Raw genomic sequence first — 12,405 nt, forward strand, 5'->3', positions numbered from 1 at the left:
ATTAGGCGAGCTAGTACTTTTTTTTCCAAAAGACAAATGCAAAAAAAGCTATCTAGTAGAACTTCGGTTATTTTTGAAAAGAAAATTCCACTCCATAATATTTTTTAAATTTTCTTTAAGAATGAAAAAACGAACATTTTATGTACGCACAAAATCAGGCTAGGGAATCACGCTAACTTTTGAGATAAAACTCACGATATCTAACAAAGCTTTTTCTTCCCATTTTCAGAACGTTTTAGGCCAAATCAACGCACAGTGCAATTCACCCTCCAGGTACTGTAAGCCGCTCACTTATATTAAGCTACAGTAATACGAGCAACAAAAAACGTCCAACTTGTCTCGCAATATTGCTGCGAAACTAGTCGAAAAGCGATGTGGCGCGTGTTACATCGCACGCACGACCTGTCTCGCAACAAAAAAGTGTGTTACAAGTTGCTGCAGCGTTTTGCAGAAAGTAGAGGTCTCAGGCTTTGCGCGCGCGCACTGCTATTTAATACTGCTAACTTGAGATCGCATCTCTTGCGCCCTAATTATTTAATAGTAACTTTATTGTTATTGTTATCATGTATTATATTTTATCACAAAAAAAATTCGCTTCCTCTCTGCTCCAGTTAACTAAACTTCTCCCTAACTCCTCTCTGTTTATTAATTTTTTTTAGCGTTGACGTAACTTTACCTTTCATTACGAATTATGCGTCATAATAGATTGTTTTCAACGATGCCAGAAAAGAGTTCTCCGTTTTAGACCATTCATGTTTTTTGAGATGTAGCCCACATGTGGTAGAAGTTATATGCCGTCGAGAAGGCGATCCCTTCATAAAAGCCTAAATACTCTGAAAAGAAAACTAAGCATGGATGACAGTTTCGTCTTTTCTGACGAAAAATACTCCAGAGATGTACTAATGAAATTAAGTGGACTCCAGAAACAAGGCATCATGTGCGATGTTACCATCAAAATCGAGGATGAAGAATTTTACGCTCACAGAAACATCCTGTCCGCCAGCTCTGATTACTTCTTTGCCATGTTTAATGGGAACATGAAGGAGCGTCATGCACGGGAAGTTACCATCAGTGGCGTCGATAAAGACAGCATGAAAACCATAATGAATTTTATCTACACCGGAGAAATCACTCTAGACTGGAATAACGTCGAGCCCATTCTACAAAGCGCAAACCTAATGCTTGTTCAGTCAGTAAAGGACGCTTGCTCGCGCTTCTTAGAAAGCAGACTGAACGTTAAAAACTGCATTGGCATCCAAGGGTTGGCCGAGACTTATGCTTGCCACAAACTGTATGGAGTAACAACAACTTTCATTTACCAAAACTTTTCGAACGTTGCCGAGTGTGAGGAGTTTCTCGATTTGGAGCAAAAACAAGTAGAATTTTTACTTCAGAGTGATGACATTTCGGTGGAAAACGAAGAAAAGGTTTACGAGGCTCTCCTCGGCTGGATTAACTACGATCTTGAAAACAGACGCGAGTTCTTTGAAGAATTGATGGAGTACATTCGTTTGCCCCTTGTATCTCCGTATTATCTCGTTGATGTGGTGGAACACGAAGCACTGATTATTTCTTCACCAAGGTGTAAGGAGCTGCTTCAAGAGGCACAGCATTATCACTTGTTGCCGGATCGTCGTCAGCTTCTTGACAACGCAAGAACGACGCCACGCAACTATGAACGCTTTCACGAGATTCTCATCGCTATGGGAGGGAACGGAGACTTTCATAATCAAAGCACGGGTAAGACTCAAATTGTACATTCACATGCCACTTTGTGATCAAACCTTACACTGGCTAGGGAGGGTACGTTCGGTCTTAAATGGTACGCGCGTTGCGATTGGCTATTTTAGCGGCGGCCATATTGTAAAATACGGACCTCTAAATTTGAAAGTTGATTAATAGGCCTAGAGATATAACAAATGTGTCACTAATCTCCCTTCTGTTGGACCATATTGTAAGTTACAGTTCCAGATTTCTCCCAGTTAAGTTATTGCAAACATGCTATGCACATGGGACTTAAATTCTAAATGGAAAGAATGCGGGCCGCAACTTACGTACGACCCTCTAACTCGTTCAGTATGAGGTGTCTCTTAAAGTAGTTTTCATTATAGTATACGTATCACTGATAATAATTAAGAGTTTTGTTATAGTGCTTGCGGTCGTTTTGAATTTTTATGCATCTTAAAGGACTCGGCAACATTTGGCACAATCCAATTCTCATCTAATGCAACGGTTATCACACTTACAAATATAACAAATTTTCGGACATTTACGTACTTCTTCCTTCTGGTACATTCAATTGTTTGTAAACAATTACATTAAAATATTGCGCCGAATTCTCATACAATGAGATGCCCGTAATCCATTATGAGCTTAATGTGCCAATGCTACGCAAAATTGCAATTTTTCGTATGTTCTTATTCCTCTTTGTCATGGATCGGTTTACAGTACGTACCTGATTTCAGTAGCGTGCCTGCAAAGTCTTATAAAAACCCAAATTCCCAGGAATCGGAACGGGTGCAAGAAAACGGGAAGGGGGGGAAGGGCTGGAAACGTTTTAACGACATCCTCAAAGTAGTCCCCATGCGTTTAAGGGCGCTAACGTTATTGGATAGTGGGTAGCGAGGAGTGCCACGATTGGACAAACCAATCATGCTCATGCGCCCTTTCCCGCGCTTGATGTGGATACCGTGTATTTCCTACATTCTGATTGGTTCATTTCTTTTGTACTTTCAGTTTTCACCGTTCCGATCGTCTACAGTTCATTGTTGATTATTTGTTTTACTCCCAAATGACATTTTTTCACTTTTTCCTTATTGCATTGTCATCAAGTTCTCGTTTACATTTAGTGCGTTTGCTGAAAACTGTTTGACCCAATAGTACTTCTCTTTCAGTTTTTGGTTTCAATGTGGTGACCCAGCTTTGGTCCGATCTGCCGAGGTTTACAAAGGATCGTGGATATCATAGCATCACCAGTTTTGGAGGCCAGCTTTACGTCACCGGTGGTTATTGTAATGTCAACTCAGAAACTTTAGACATAGGTAACATATACTTGTATCTATATTAAATCCTCAATCTTGGATATTGCGTTTCTATCGGAGTGCTGACAAACGGAGGGGAGGGGCCCACAGCTAGATTTTTATGTTTTACAGCATAAAGATGACTCATTCTTGGAGTCTGTCAGATACAGATAATATGTCCAGAATGCGCGTAATTATATGCACGACGATTTTGATAAGCGTCAAGAAGTCTTTGTGTGGCTGTGGTTGAGGGAAGAAGCAGGAGATGGGGGAGGGAAACTGTTGTTTAAGTAGACACAAACACCAGGAGCCCATCACCCGGAGCGTGCAACTTACCTATTTTCGTGCAACGGCGTTTTCACAAGAGGTTATTTTTAGATTGAATTTCGCGCTAATGAGACTCCCACAGGAGCCCGATGACCAATTACAAGAAATTAAGCTGACGTCATAGGGTCACCGAACCGGAACTGCCTTTGTTTTTTGACCTAATTCGCGGGAAGGGCTAGTCTAAAAATAAACCTACTTGTGAAAACGCCGTTTCACAGACGCTGTATGGAAGTTGCACTCTCCAGATGGGCACCTGCAAATACTGAATAGCGCTATGTACATTTCTTCTGCTCCTAGCTCAGCGTTATGACGTCCGCCAGAAGGAGTGGCATAATATGCCAAACATGTTGACCCGAAGAAGCAAGCATGGATCCGTGGAGGTGGATGGTCATATTTATGTGGTTGGTGGCTATGACGGCCAAATTACACTCAATACCATGGAAGCTTATGGATTCCAGGCTGCAAGGTAAACCTCCTGCTGTAAAATACTGAATCACACTTTCAGGTCGGCACAAATATACACTGCATTCCACATAGAGATGAAACTCCAAACTGAAGCAACCATAGACGACTTTATCGCAGGCAATTTTGTTTCGTACAAACACTAATCCAAAAAAGCTGGATCAAGCCAGGGGGCGGGAAAAACTTCGCATATGAAGGGGCGGGGATGCTCGTCGGACATTTTGAATTAAACCACTAAAGAAGGCCAATCTGGGCTTGGCCTAACGGCTACATATGACCTACATGATGGCGTTTTGCCCAGAACACCCTAAGGAAGACCAAGATCCGAAATTTACACTCCTACGCGAGACGATGAGCATCCCCGCCCCTTTCATATGCGAGTCTCCCGGGAGATCAAGTATCTATTGTTTGAATTGAAGCAGAACAAAATGCGCGGTGGCCATCTTGTTGCTGCCACCTTGCAACCCTAGCGTTCATGAAAGTTCAAAGTGAGAGGAAAGCAATTTGGCAATGTCGTGAAGACCACTTTCTGCAAGTCTTTCCGCAGAACGTAACAGAAGGTTTCGTTTTTACTTATTACTTCACTGTACTCACGAAGCTTTTGGGCGAAAGTGATCCCAACAAGATGGCGCCACGAGCTTCAATCTTAGCAGAGTGAAGAAAGGAAGAAGGGGGTAGTTTCTAAAGAAACTGTGGTGCTGCGTCGGTGGGGAAGTACTATACAAAAATTTGGTTTTATCAACGGAGTTGATAATGTAAATTGGCCACCGTACAGAGATTCTAAAAGCTGACGCTTCGAGCGTTAGCCCTTCGTCAGAGCGAATCTGACGAGGGGCTAACGCTCGAAACGTCAGCTTTTAGAATCTCTGTACGGTGGCCAATTTACATTATCAACTCCGTTGATAAAATCAAATTTTTGAAGAAAGGAAGGCCCTCTCAGGGGGTTCCTTGTTCCCTTTAAAAATTTGCTTGTGTTCCCTTGTTATAATAATAATAATAATAATAATAATAATAATAATAATAATAATAATAATAATAATAATAATAATAATAATAATAATAATAATAATAATAATAATAATAATAACCGAAAGAGCTGTGCTACCGGTTAGGAGCTCGGCCCCTGAATACGACCCATGTATGACCTCGGAGCACAGCACGACAGCCAGCTGGAATAGGCTGGGAGTCAGCTCAACAATGGGCTGCTCCATCCAGTGTTGCTTTTTTGGCAGCGGGTACAATTCCCTCAAACCCAAGAATCAATCGATCAAAATGCTTTCATTTTGTGTTTGGGTGTTTGGTAAAGATATTTAGACTGATGGGCTATAGTCATGACAGTCATATCTTAGGTCTCCGTTAATGTAACCATATACGACGACTAATGCGGTATTATAGGGATAACAGAGATGGCGATATGAGTAAACAATCACGAAATTCGCTCCTCACTGAGAGACACAATTTAATTTTTCCGTCACTCATAGGGTAAAATAGTAGGGACCTTAAGATCTACGACGGCGACGGTCGACGAAAATGTCACCTCATAATATAACTTGGCTCTATCATAAGTCTTTCGCGATTATTCCATTTCGTTCATGTCCTACAATTTGGACAAATGATCCTAAAAATTAATTGGTACGAGCGGTTTCAGAGTGAAAAGAGAGAATGAAAGATTCTCTCTTGCATGCTTACGTTGTCGTCAAAACCTCAAATTTGGTGATTTCACGTCGTCGTTTTGCAGAGGACCGAAAACGTACTTGCTAAAAACCGTGCTGCACGTGCAGCACGCTTATGTCCTTATAGGGTTAGGGTCCTCTGCATAACGACGACGTGAAATTACCAAATTTGAGGTTTTGACGACAACGTAAGCATGCAACAGAGGCAATGCATCTAACTGATCAATTTCTTCTTGGCTCTGTTTAAGATGGCGCGCCAAGGCTCAGATGCCGACCAGGAGAAGGTGCATCTGCGCTGTGGTTCACGGAAAATTCATTTACGTGATCGGTGGTCATGATGGATCGAGCATTCTGAACACAGTGGAGGTTTACGACACTACAAGGTAACATATGCATCAAGAGATATCTCAGAAACGATTGCTTGCATTTTGCGCACCAACACATTACATGGAAAGATCCCACACATGCAATCTTATCCCCAGCAACACTACTTTCTTGTTGGTGAGAACGCAAAAGGGGCTTGAACAGTGTTGTCGTTTGTGGAGGCGAACCCATAATCAGTGTGATCGCAAAGCATTACGGAAGACTATGCATTCTGTTGTATCGAACAGCAAAAAGAAAAACAATTGCGTTTGAAAAATTGACATAAGTCACCCGAGTTGTTTTCAGTCTCCAAGTTTTTCAAAGTGAGTAGAAGAGAAGTCTTAATTTTGAACAAGAGTTTTTATTCACCTGTAAAAAACAGTGCGTGTTAAAGCACGCTCTATCAAAACACCGGCCCTTGCTTTAGAGCGTTCGCTCACAGACAAAATGAAAATCATGATCATAGCAAGTTGAGGACGTTAAGGCGCTGTTACAATGGGCAGTTGTCGTTTCGACAAAGCAAATGCTCTCCCGTTGCGAGTCAACCTGGTCGATCGGTGTCGTTCTCGTCACCAGAGCCTCGGATCTTATGTCTGCGCATGACCCGAGGGTCTGGGAAGCTCTATGTAGGTGAACATGAGCCGTAGGGTTTTTATAGCCAAAAAAATGGCTATTTGAACGTTACGGCGCCTACTCACTCCTCGCTTTTCATTGTTCTTCATGAAAACCAATGAGAAGACACCTTGTTTCAGGTTTCAGCAGAGCTCTTCTCTCCCTCATTCATGCGCAAAAGAGAAGAGCTCTGGGGTCGAGATTGGAACGGTGTCACAATTGGGCAGCATTTCCTTCAACCTGTCTATCCCTCTATGTTCACACGAGGTCGAAAGAAGTTTTTCATTGCCGGGCTGATATTGCAAACGTTGCAATACAACGTATGGAAAATCAGTTGTCACGTCGCAACCACCTGGGGTGAAATTGCAATCATTGGTCTCTTTGTTCACTCTATTTTCGATTATTAGGGACACCTGGAGCTCAACCGAAGTCCAGCCCATGCGTGATAGGCGTTCATTTCCGAGCGCAGTTGTTGCAGAGGACGAGATGTACGTACTGGGTGGCTACGACGGCAACGACACTTTGCGATCCGTCGAATGCTACAACTTCAACACACTAGAGTGGACCCAGGTCCCTCCTATGAACACCCCGCGATCCAACGCCGGCGCATGCGTATTCAACAACAAGATATACCTCGTCGGGGGTTGGGACGGGATCAGTTTAAACTCCGTCGAGTGTTACGACATCACCACTCGTGTCTGGCAGCGGTTGCCGTCTCTTCCTCGACCTACAACTGGTGTACGATGCTGTTTTTTATCCTTCCAGTCTACGAACGAACAGAAACCCAAGAACCGGGGCAATCGCGGACACATGTGTATTGTCTGCTGACGGGCCTGGCCGTGTACTTGGCGTTGAGAATGCTTCTAAATTGAAGTCTTATTTTCTGTGTTTGTTCTCGATACCATACTTGTTCGTTTGTAGACTGAAAGACTGCATTTTATACCTCTTTCGAAAAAATTGAGTTAGAACCGGACAGTAATCCATGATTAATTTATCTGGATTATACATTGGATACTTCGCTTTTAATTCGCTCCAGAATAGCTTATTAAAAGAAAGACAAATCTTGAAATAAATACGTGCTCATTGATTCTTTAGTTTCTCTAAACGTTCCCAGAATTCGTAGTACCCCAAGCTTTACCCCTTCCACAGTAATCCCCAGCCGACAGTGAGACTTGACAGATCTTTTTTAATCCTGAAATACCCAGCCCCGCCCACTTGATATTCTTCTCATTCTGGCTTAGTCCTAACGTTCCAGTACTCGAACCCCCCCCCCCCCCCCCTTCCTGACTTATGGCCATTGCTGCCTACGTGGCCTAATAAACCATAAGGCTTTAAAGACATCACTTCAAGCCACCCACGATTTCCTTCAAAGAATAAGACACTACAAACTCTGCGCCCTACTGTTCACGAATCTATGAGCCAGGGTTGAGATGGGATCTACGGTTTAAAGACCGTATCAGAGAAAACTTGAAAGGCTAACCATTTTCAGATAAAATTACAAACGCAGCACTGTCTCCTCAGCTATGTTATGACCCTCATTATTGGTCTGGCATAGGTTCGCCACCCACCCGCGGCCGTTCTTCACTCGCACAAATTAAACTCGGGTACGCTGATGTAAAAAAAGTGTGCTCGTGAAAGGCGCCGAATTTGTTACCTTTCGATTACAAATATAACTGATTGGATAACCCACCCCTAAAGTACTTTCTTCACTTTCAAGATGAAGCTCACTATTACTATTTAAAATTTTGGTCCCCTAACGGTCAAACCGTTTAATTGGCCGACCCACAGCCAACTGTTTTTTGTGTTGCTTCCTACATTTACCTAAAACAGAAGAAATCAGTTTAGGTCAGGAACCCATGACCCTGAGCCTACAACTCTACTGTGTTCGTGTAACGGCGTTTTCACAGACCGATTTATTTTAGATTGAATTTCCCGCGAATGAGACTTCCACAGGAGCCCGATGACCAATTACAAGAAATTAAGCTGACGTTATAGGGTCACCGAACCGCAACTGCCTTTGTTTTTTTACCTAATTCGCGGTAAGGGCTAAGTCTAAAAATAAACCTACTTGTGAAAACGCCGTTTCACAGACGCTGTATGGAAGTTGCACGCTCCAGATGGGCTCCTGTTTAGGTCAAATATTGAAACCATTTATTGCTTTCACTTCATCCACCTTTGGGTGAAGCTTGAAATAAATAAATAAATAAATAAATAAATTCTCCTCAAGCGAACCTCAAACGTAAGACAACTTAATTGGCACAGAAACGTCAATTTTCTTCAATCAAAACTGCATTAAAAAACCTCGCGCCGTATTTTGCCCGTTTACGATTGAACAGAGTGATTGCTCTTTCAGTTTGAATATAAAGGTTTGTTTTGAAAGAAACTAAAAGTTTACCCGTTACTGAAGAGTCCCCAGTGAAACAAAGACCCAAAGACTTAGGCGACAACAGATGTAAGGTATCAGCAGCCGGCTAGGTGAGGGGAAACAAATTTCATACCTCGCCTTAAAGATTCTTCCTTCACGCCATTCGGTTTGAGGTATATTAGGTACGGGAACCTCAGTTGACGACGAGAGAACGCGCGGAATAGTCTGGATTCTACTCTAATCCCACCTAACAAATACAGATGGACATTTTTTGCGCGCGCTGTCGCCAACCGATGTTCCAGTTATGTTGCTAAATCAGCCTAATATCGACAATTGGAAATTTATTTTTTCATGAATCAAAAAGCACATATTTGAAACGTGGAAAAAAAACTTTATTTATTGCTATTCTGACGCATTGAAAATTGAAGTACAAACCTAGTTTTATTCACTATCGGATCATCAAGATTATTTTGGGAGTCGTGTCATGACGCCTTCGATCCCAAAAATGCCTTTTTAGGGAAGCACTAAGGCATGCCTTTATACTTCAGCTGTGACCATTCCTGTCGACATTGGAAGTCAAATCATTTCCGTCGTCTTTGCTTGTCTGAGTTGATGAACACAAAGTACCAGCAACATCCCTAAAGAGTACTTTTCTCCGGCTTGAGTCTTTGACTACAGCTGAAGCCATTGGTTCGTTTGAATTGCAAGCAGACGAAGCCTTAATGGTTTCTCTTGCACGCTGCTGACGGCCATTTGGCGCCTTTTCAGTTTGCGAGCTTGGACCCTCGACATTAAGGGTTCTTTCTTTCAAAGCCTTTGACAACTCACTGTCGGTCTTACTTCGCGGTAGAGAAGGCCTCGAATCCGCTTGCCTCTGTGTAGACCAAGCAGGGTTTGTCACAGAAGATTGAGACTTCTCTTTCCTATTCCTTGACAAAGTATTCTCGGTCTTACTACGCGACAAAAAAGGTTTGGGATCCTCTTGGCTTTCTTTAGCTTCGAAGGAAAACCTTACAGCCGGAGAAAGAGTTTTTCCTTTTAAATTCTTTGACAAGGTACTTTCGGTGTTGCTACGAGGCATAGAAGGCCTTGAGACTTCTTGGCTCTTCTTAGGGCCAGAGCTTCCACGACGGGAAAGCTTTTCTTTCGAGTTTCCTTCAGTACAGGAATTTCTCTTTTTAGTGCTTGATGTCGCCGATGCGGGTGAAGACTGCCGAGTCTTCGAATCATCTGAGGAGCTTTTTAGGGGCAGTGTTTTCCCACGACCTACCGTATAAGAGGATGTTTTATCTGAGTTCTTCTTCATCGCGGATAACTGAGAGGATAATTTTGAAGTTCCAGAAGCAGCTGAAGATAGAAAAGACACGGGTCTTTTGTGAGACGCGTCGTTGGAAGATAATGACGAATTCCTTACAGATGATGATCCATTACTACTCTGAGCAGACGAAGGCTGTCTCGCGGAGCGCTTAATCTTCATGGCGTCCACTGTTCTCGTTGGCAAGCCTCCAGTCAATGACGGCCTCTCTGCATTGGAGCGTTTGTTTGCTTGTCGTTCAGCTGTAGGATTTCCCCTCCCAGTGCCCCTAGTACGGGAATCGAGTCCGGGTCGTTTCGTGGGGGTCGGTCTGCTTAGGGACTGTCAACAAACCAGAAACAGAACCAACTAATATAATGTAGAGATGCTGATGGCTAAAGTTAAAAGTGATAGCGCAAAATGGTCATAGGAAAACGGGCGGTTTGGAATTGAAATTGTAAAATAATTTCATAATGTTTCGGTTTTTCACTGTCAAGCCGTAAAACATACCAACCCAACCAGAGGTCAGGAGTAAAGGCCCGGGCAATGTCGAAACCGCTTCCCCCTACCCTCCCTTCAACCGTGTTGAAACAAGTTTGAACTTTGCTTCAACAGCCATTCCATATTTATTTTGTTATCGCGAATGCTGAATGGACGGTGCCTACTAATTCAAAGATATTTTTGCCCTGGTTTATGATTTTGCAGGAAATGTAGAGCTTAACAAGTGTTGTTGAAATTAAAGAAATTTGGGGGTAACCACGCATTTTCCAAAGATAATTCATGCATAATATTTGTAAACAGCTTTAAAATACAAAGCAATGTATGGCGTTCTTTCTCAAATTGAAGCTTAATTCTCTCTCACAAATGCATGGTAACCCCCAATTTTCTTTTTGGATACCAATATTAATAACTAAGATATACTTTCTCCGGATAGTTTTGAACCGCGCAAAAATATCCCGGTGTTAGTAAGCATCACTGATAGGAAACCCGAGTATCTCGAGATGCACAGAACGCATGCGCAATAATAATAGTACGCACCGTCCTTAAAACCGTTTGTCAACCTCTTTTAACTTGTTAGGTATGCGCGTGCACAATAATCGGTCTCTCAACGACGTATCCATGTCCGTATCTATAGTAACAACCCTAATCCTATACTATAACTGGATTGTTAAATAATTGCGATAGTAGGCGCACTCTCATTGGTCAATAGCTGTGTTTAGATGTATTATGGAAACATGGCTGTGACATTACACAAATTTTGATTGGTTATATGTCGTCAGACGCACGTTTTGATTGGCTGCGTGTATCAACAAAATGTATTTCAATCAAGAAGTAAAACAACCAGCCGTTTCCTTCATTTGTCGAATTATCTTTGAGAAATATTTTATAAAAGCAATAGAGGACTTTTTTCCGTGTTTCCATAGCCTCAACTATAAACACTCGGGGGAGTTGGGAGAATTCTCGACAGTTATGCAAACCCTCGACTGCGTCTCGGGTTCGGATAACTGCATGTCTCGAATTCTCCCAACTTCCCCTCGTGTTTAGATGAGGATATGGAAACACGGAAAACGTCCTCTTTTGCTTAATTGGTACAAGCGGTCTCGAAGTAGAGGTAGAGATTTAACGATTCACTGCTGTGTTCTCCCATTCTCCTTTGTCGACAAAACCCTGCAATGCTGTTTTTTTCACCGCTACTCTTTTGCAGAGTACGCGGAAAAAATGAACTAAAATAAGTGCAGCACGATCATATTTCCTCATATTTTTGTGGCGTCACCGTTGCCGTAAACCATAGTCGGTGCTTAAAATCCCTAATGGGGCAAGAAAGCTTACCGCGGCCGGCTTCGGTGCATTTCTCCCTTTCATTGCTACACGGAAATCCTCTAAATCACCAAGACTACTGAAAACGGCACCTGGAAAAAAAAACCCGCGGAGAAGTTTTAAAAATCACCACGTGCAAAACTAACAGAAACTTATACGGTAAAATGGACAAAACTATGGGTAAAGCCAGCCACAATTTTTAGGGTGAAATGGGTCCAAGGGATTGTCCGATGCACAAAACTCACACAAAATCGCAAAACGTGTACCAAGTTCTCTCTGTTCATCGAGACCTTTTTTGTCGTGTTTTCTGACCGTCGCGTTGAGCCAAAGAGTTCAGTAATCAGAAGCCTTGCTTAAAAGAAGAATATCCCGCGGTAGAATGCGTACTTGAAAACGAAAAGTACAATTTACATCGTAGGTAAGTAAAGAAAAGCAGAGAATTTTACCTTCTTTTATATCTTTCTGGGTTGT

General features: G+C 42.4%; 2 protein-coding genes across 2 annotated transcripts in view; one reads left to right on the forward strand and one right to left on the reverse strand.

The window, feature by feature from the left end:
• The first annotated feature begins 851 nt into the window (after positions 1-851).
• LOC138018554 (kelch-like protein 12) lies at positions 852-7,368 on the forward strand. Its single transcript, XM_068865228.1, has 5 exons — positions 852-1,740; positions 2,895-3,041; positions 3,645-3,813; positions 5,731-5,865; positions 6,865-7,368. Exons 1-5 carry the CDS (start codon positions 852-854, stop codon positions 7,283-7,285), a joined length of 1,761 nt encoding a protein of 586 aa, XP_068721329.1. The 3' UTR covers positions 7,286-7,368.
• Positions 7,369-9,195: 1,827 nt separating this feature from the next.
• Positions 9,196-12,405, reverse strand: part of LOC138019818 (BTB/POZ domain-containing protein 8-like) — a 15,498-nt gene continuing 12,288 nt past the window's right edge. Inside the window, exons 12-14 of the mRNA XM_068866731.1 lie at positions 12,381-12,405; positions 11,947-12,026; positions 9,196-10,458 (exon numbers count right to left, since the gene is read on the reverse strand). The exon at positions 12,381-12,405 is cut by the window's right edge and continues 105 nt beyond it. Of these exons, the coding sequence (XP_068722832.1) occupies positions 9,367-10,458; positions 11,947-12,026; positions 12,381-12,405 (1,197 nt within the window). The 3' untranslated portion in view covers positions 9,196-9,366. The remainder of the gene's footprint in view (positions 10,459-11,946; positions 12,027-12,380) is intronic.

Source organism: Montipora capricornis, chromosome 10, assembly GCF_036669925.1.
Source record: "Montipora capricornis isolate CH-2021 chromosome 10, ASM3666992v2, whole genome shotgun sequence".
In the NCBI taxonomy this organism is placed as follows: Eukaryota; Metazoa; Cnidaria; class Anthozoa; order Scleractinia; family Acroporidae; genus Montipora; species Montipora capricornis.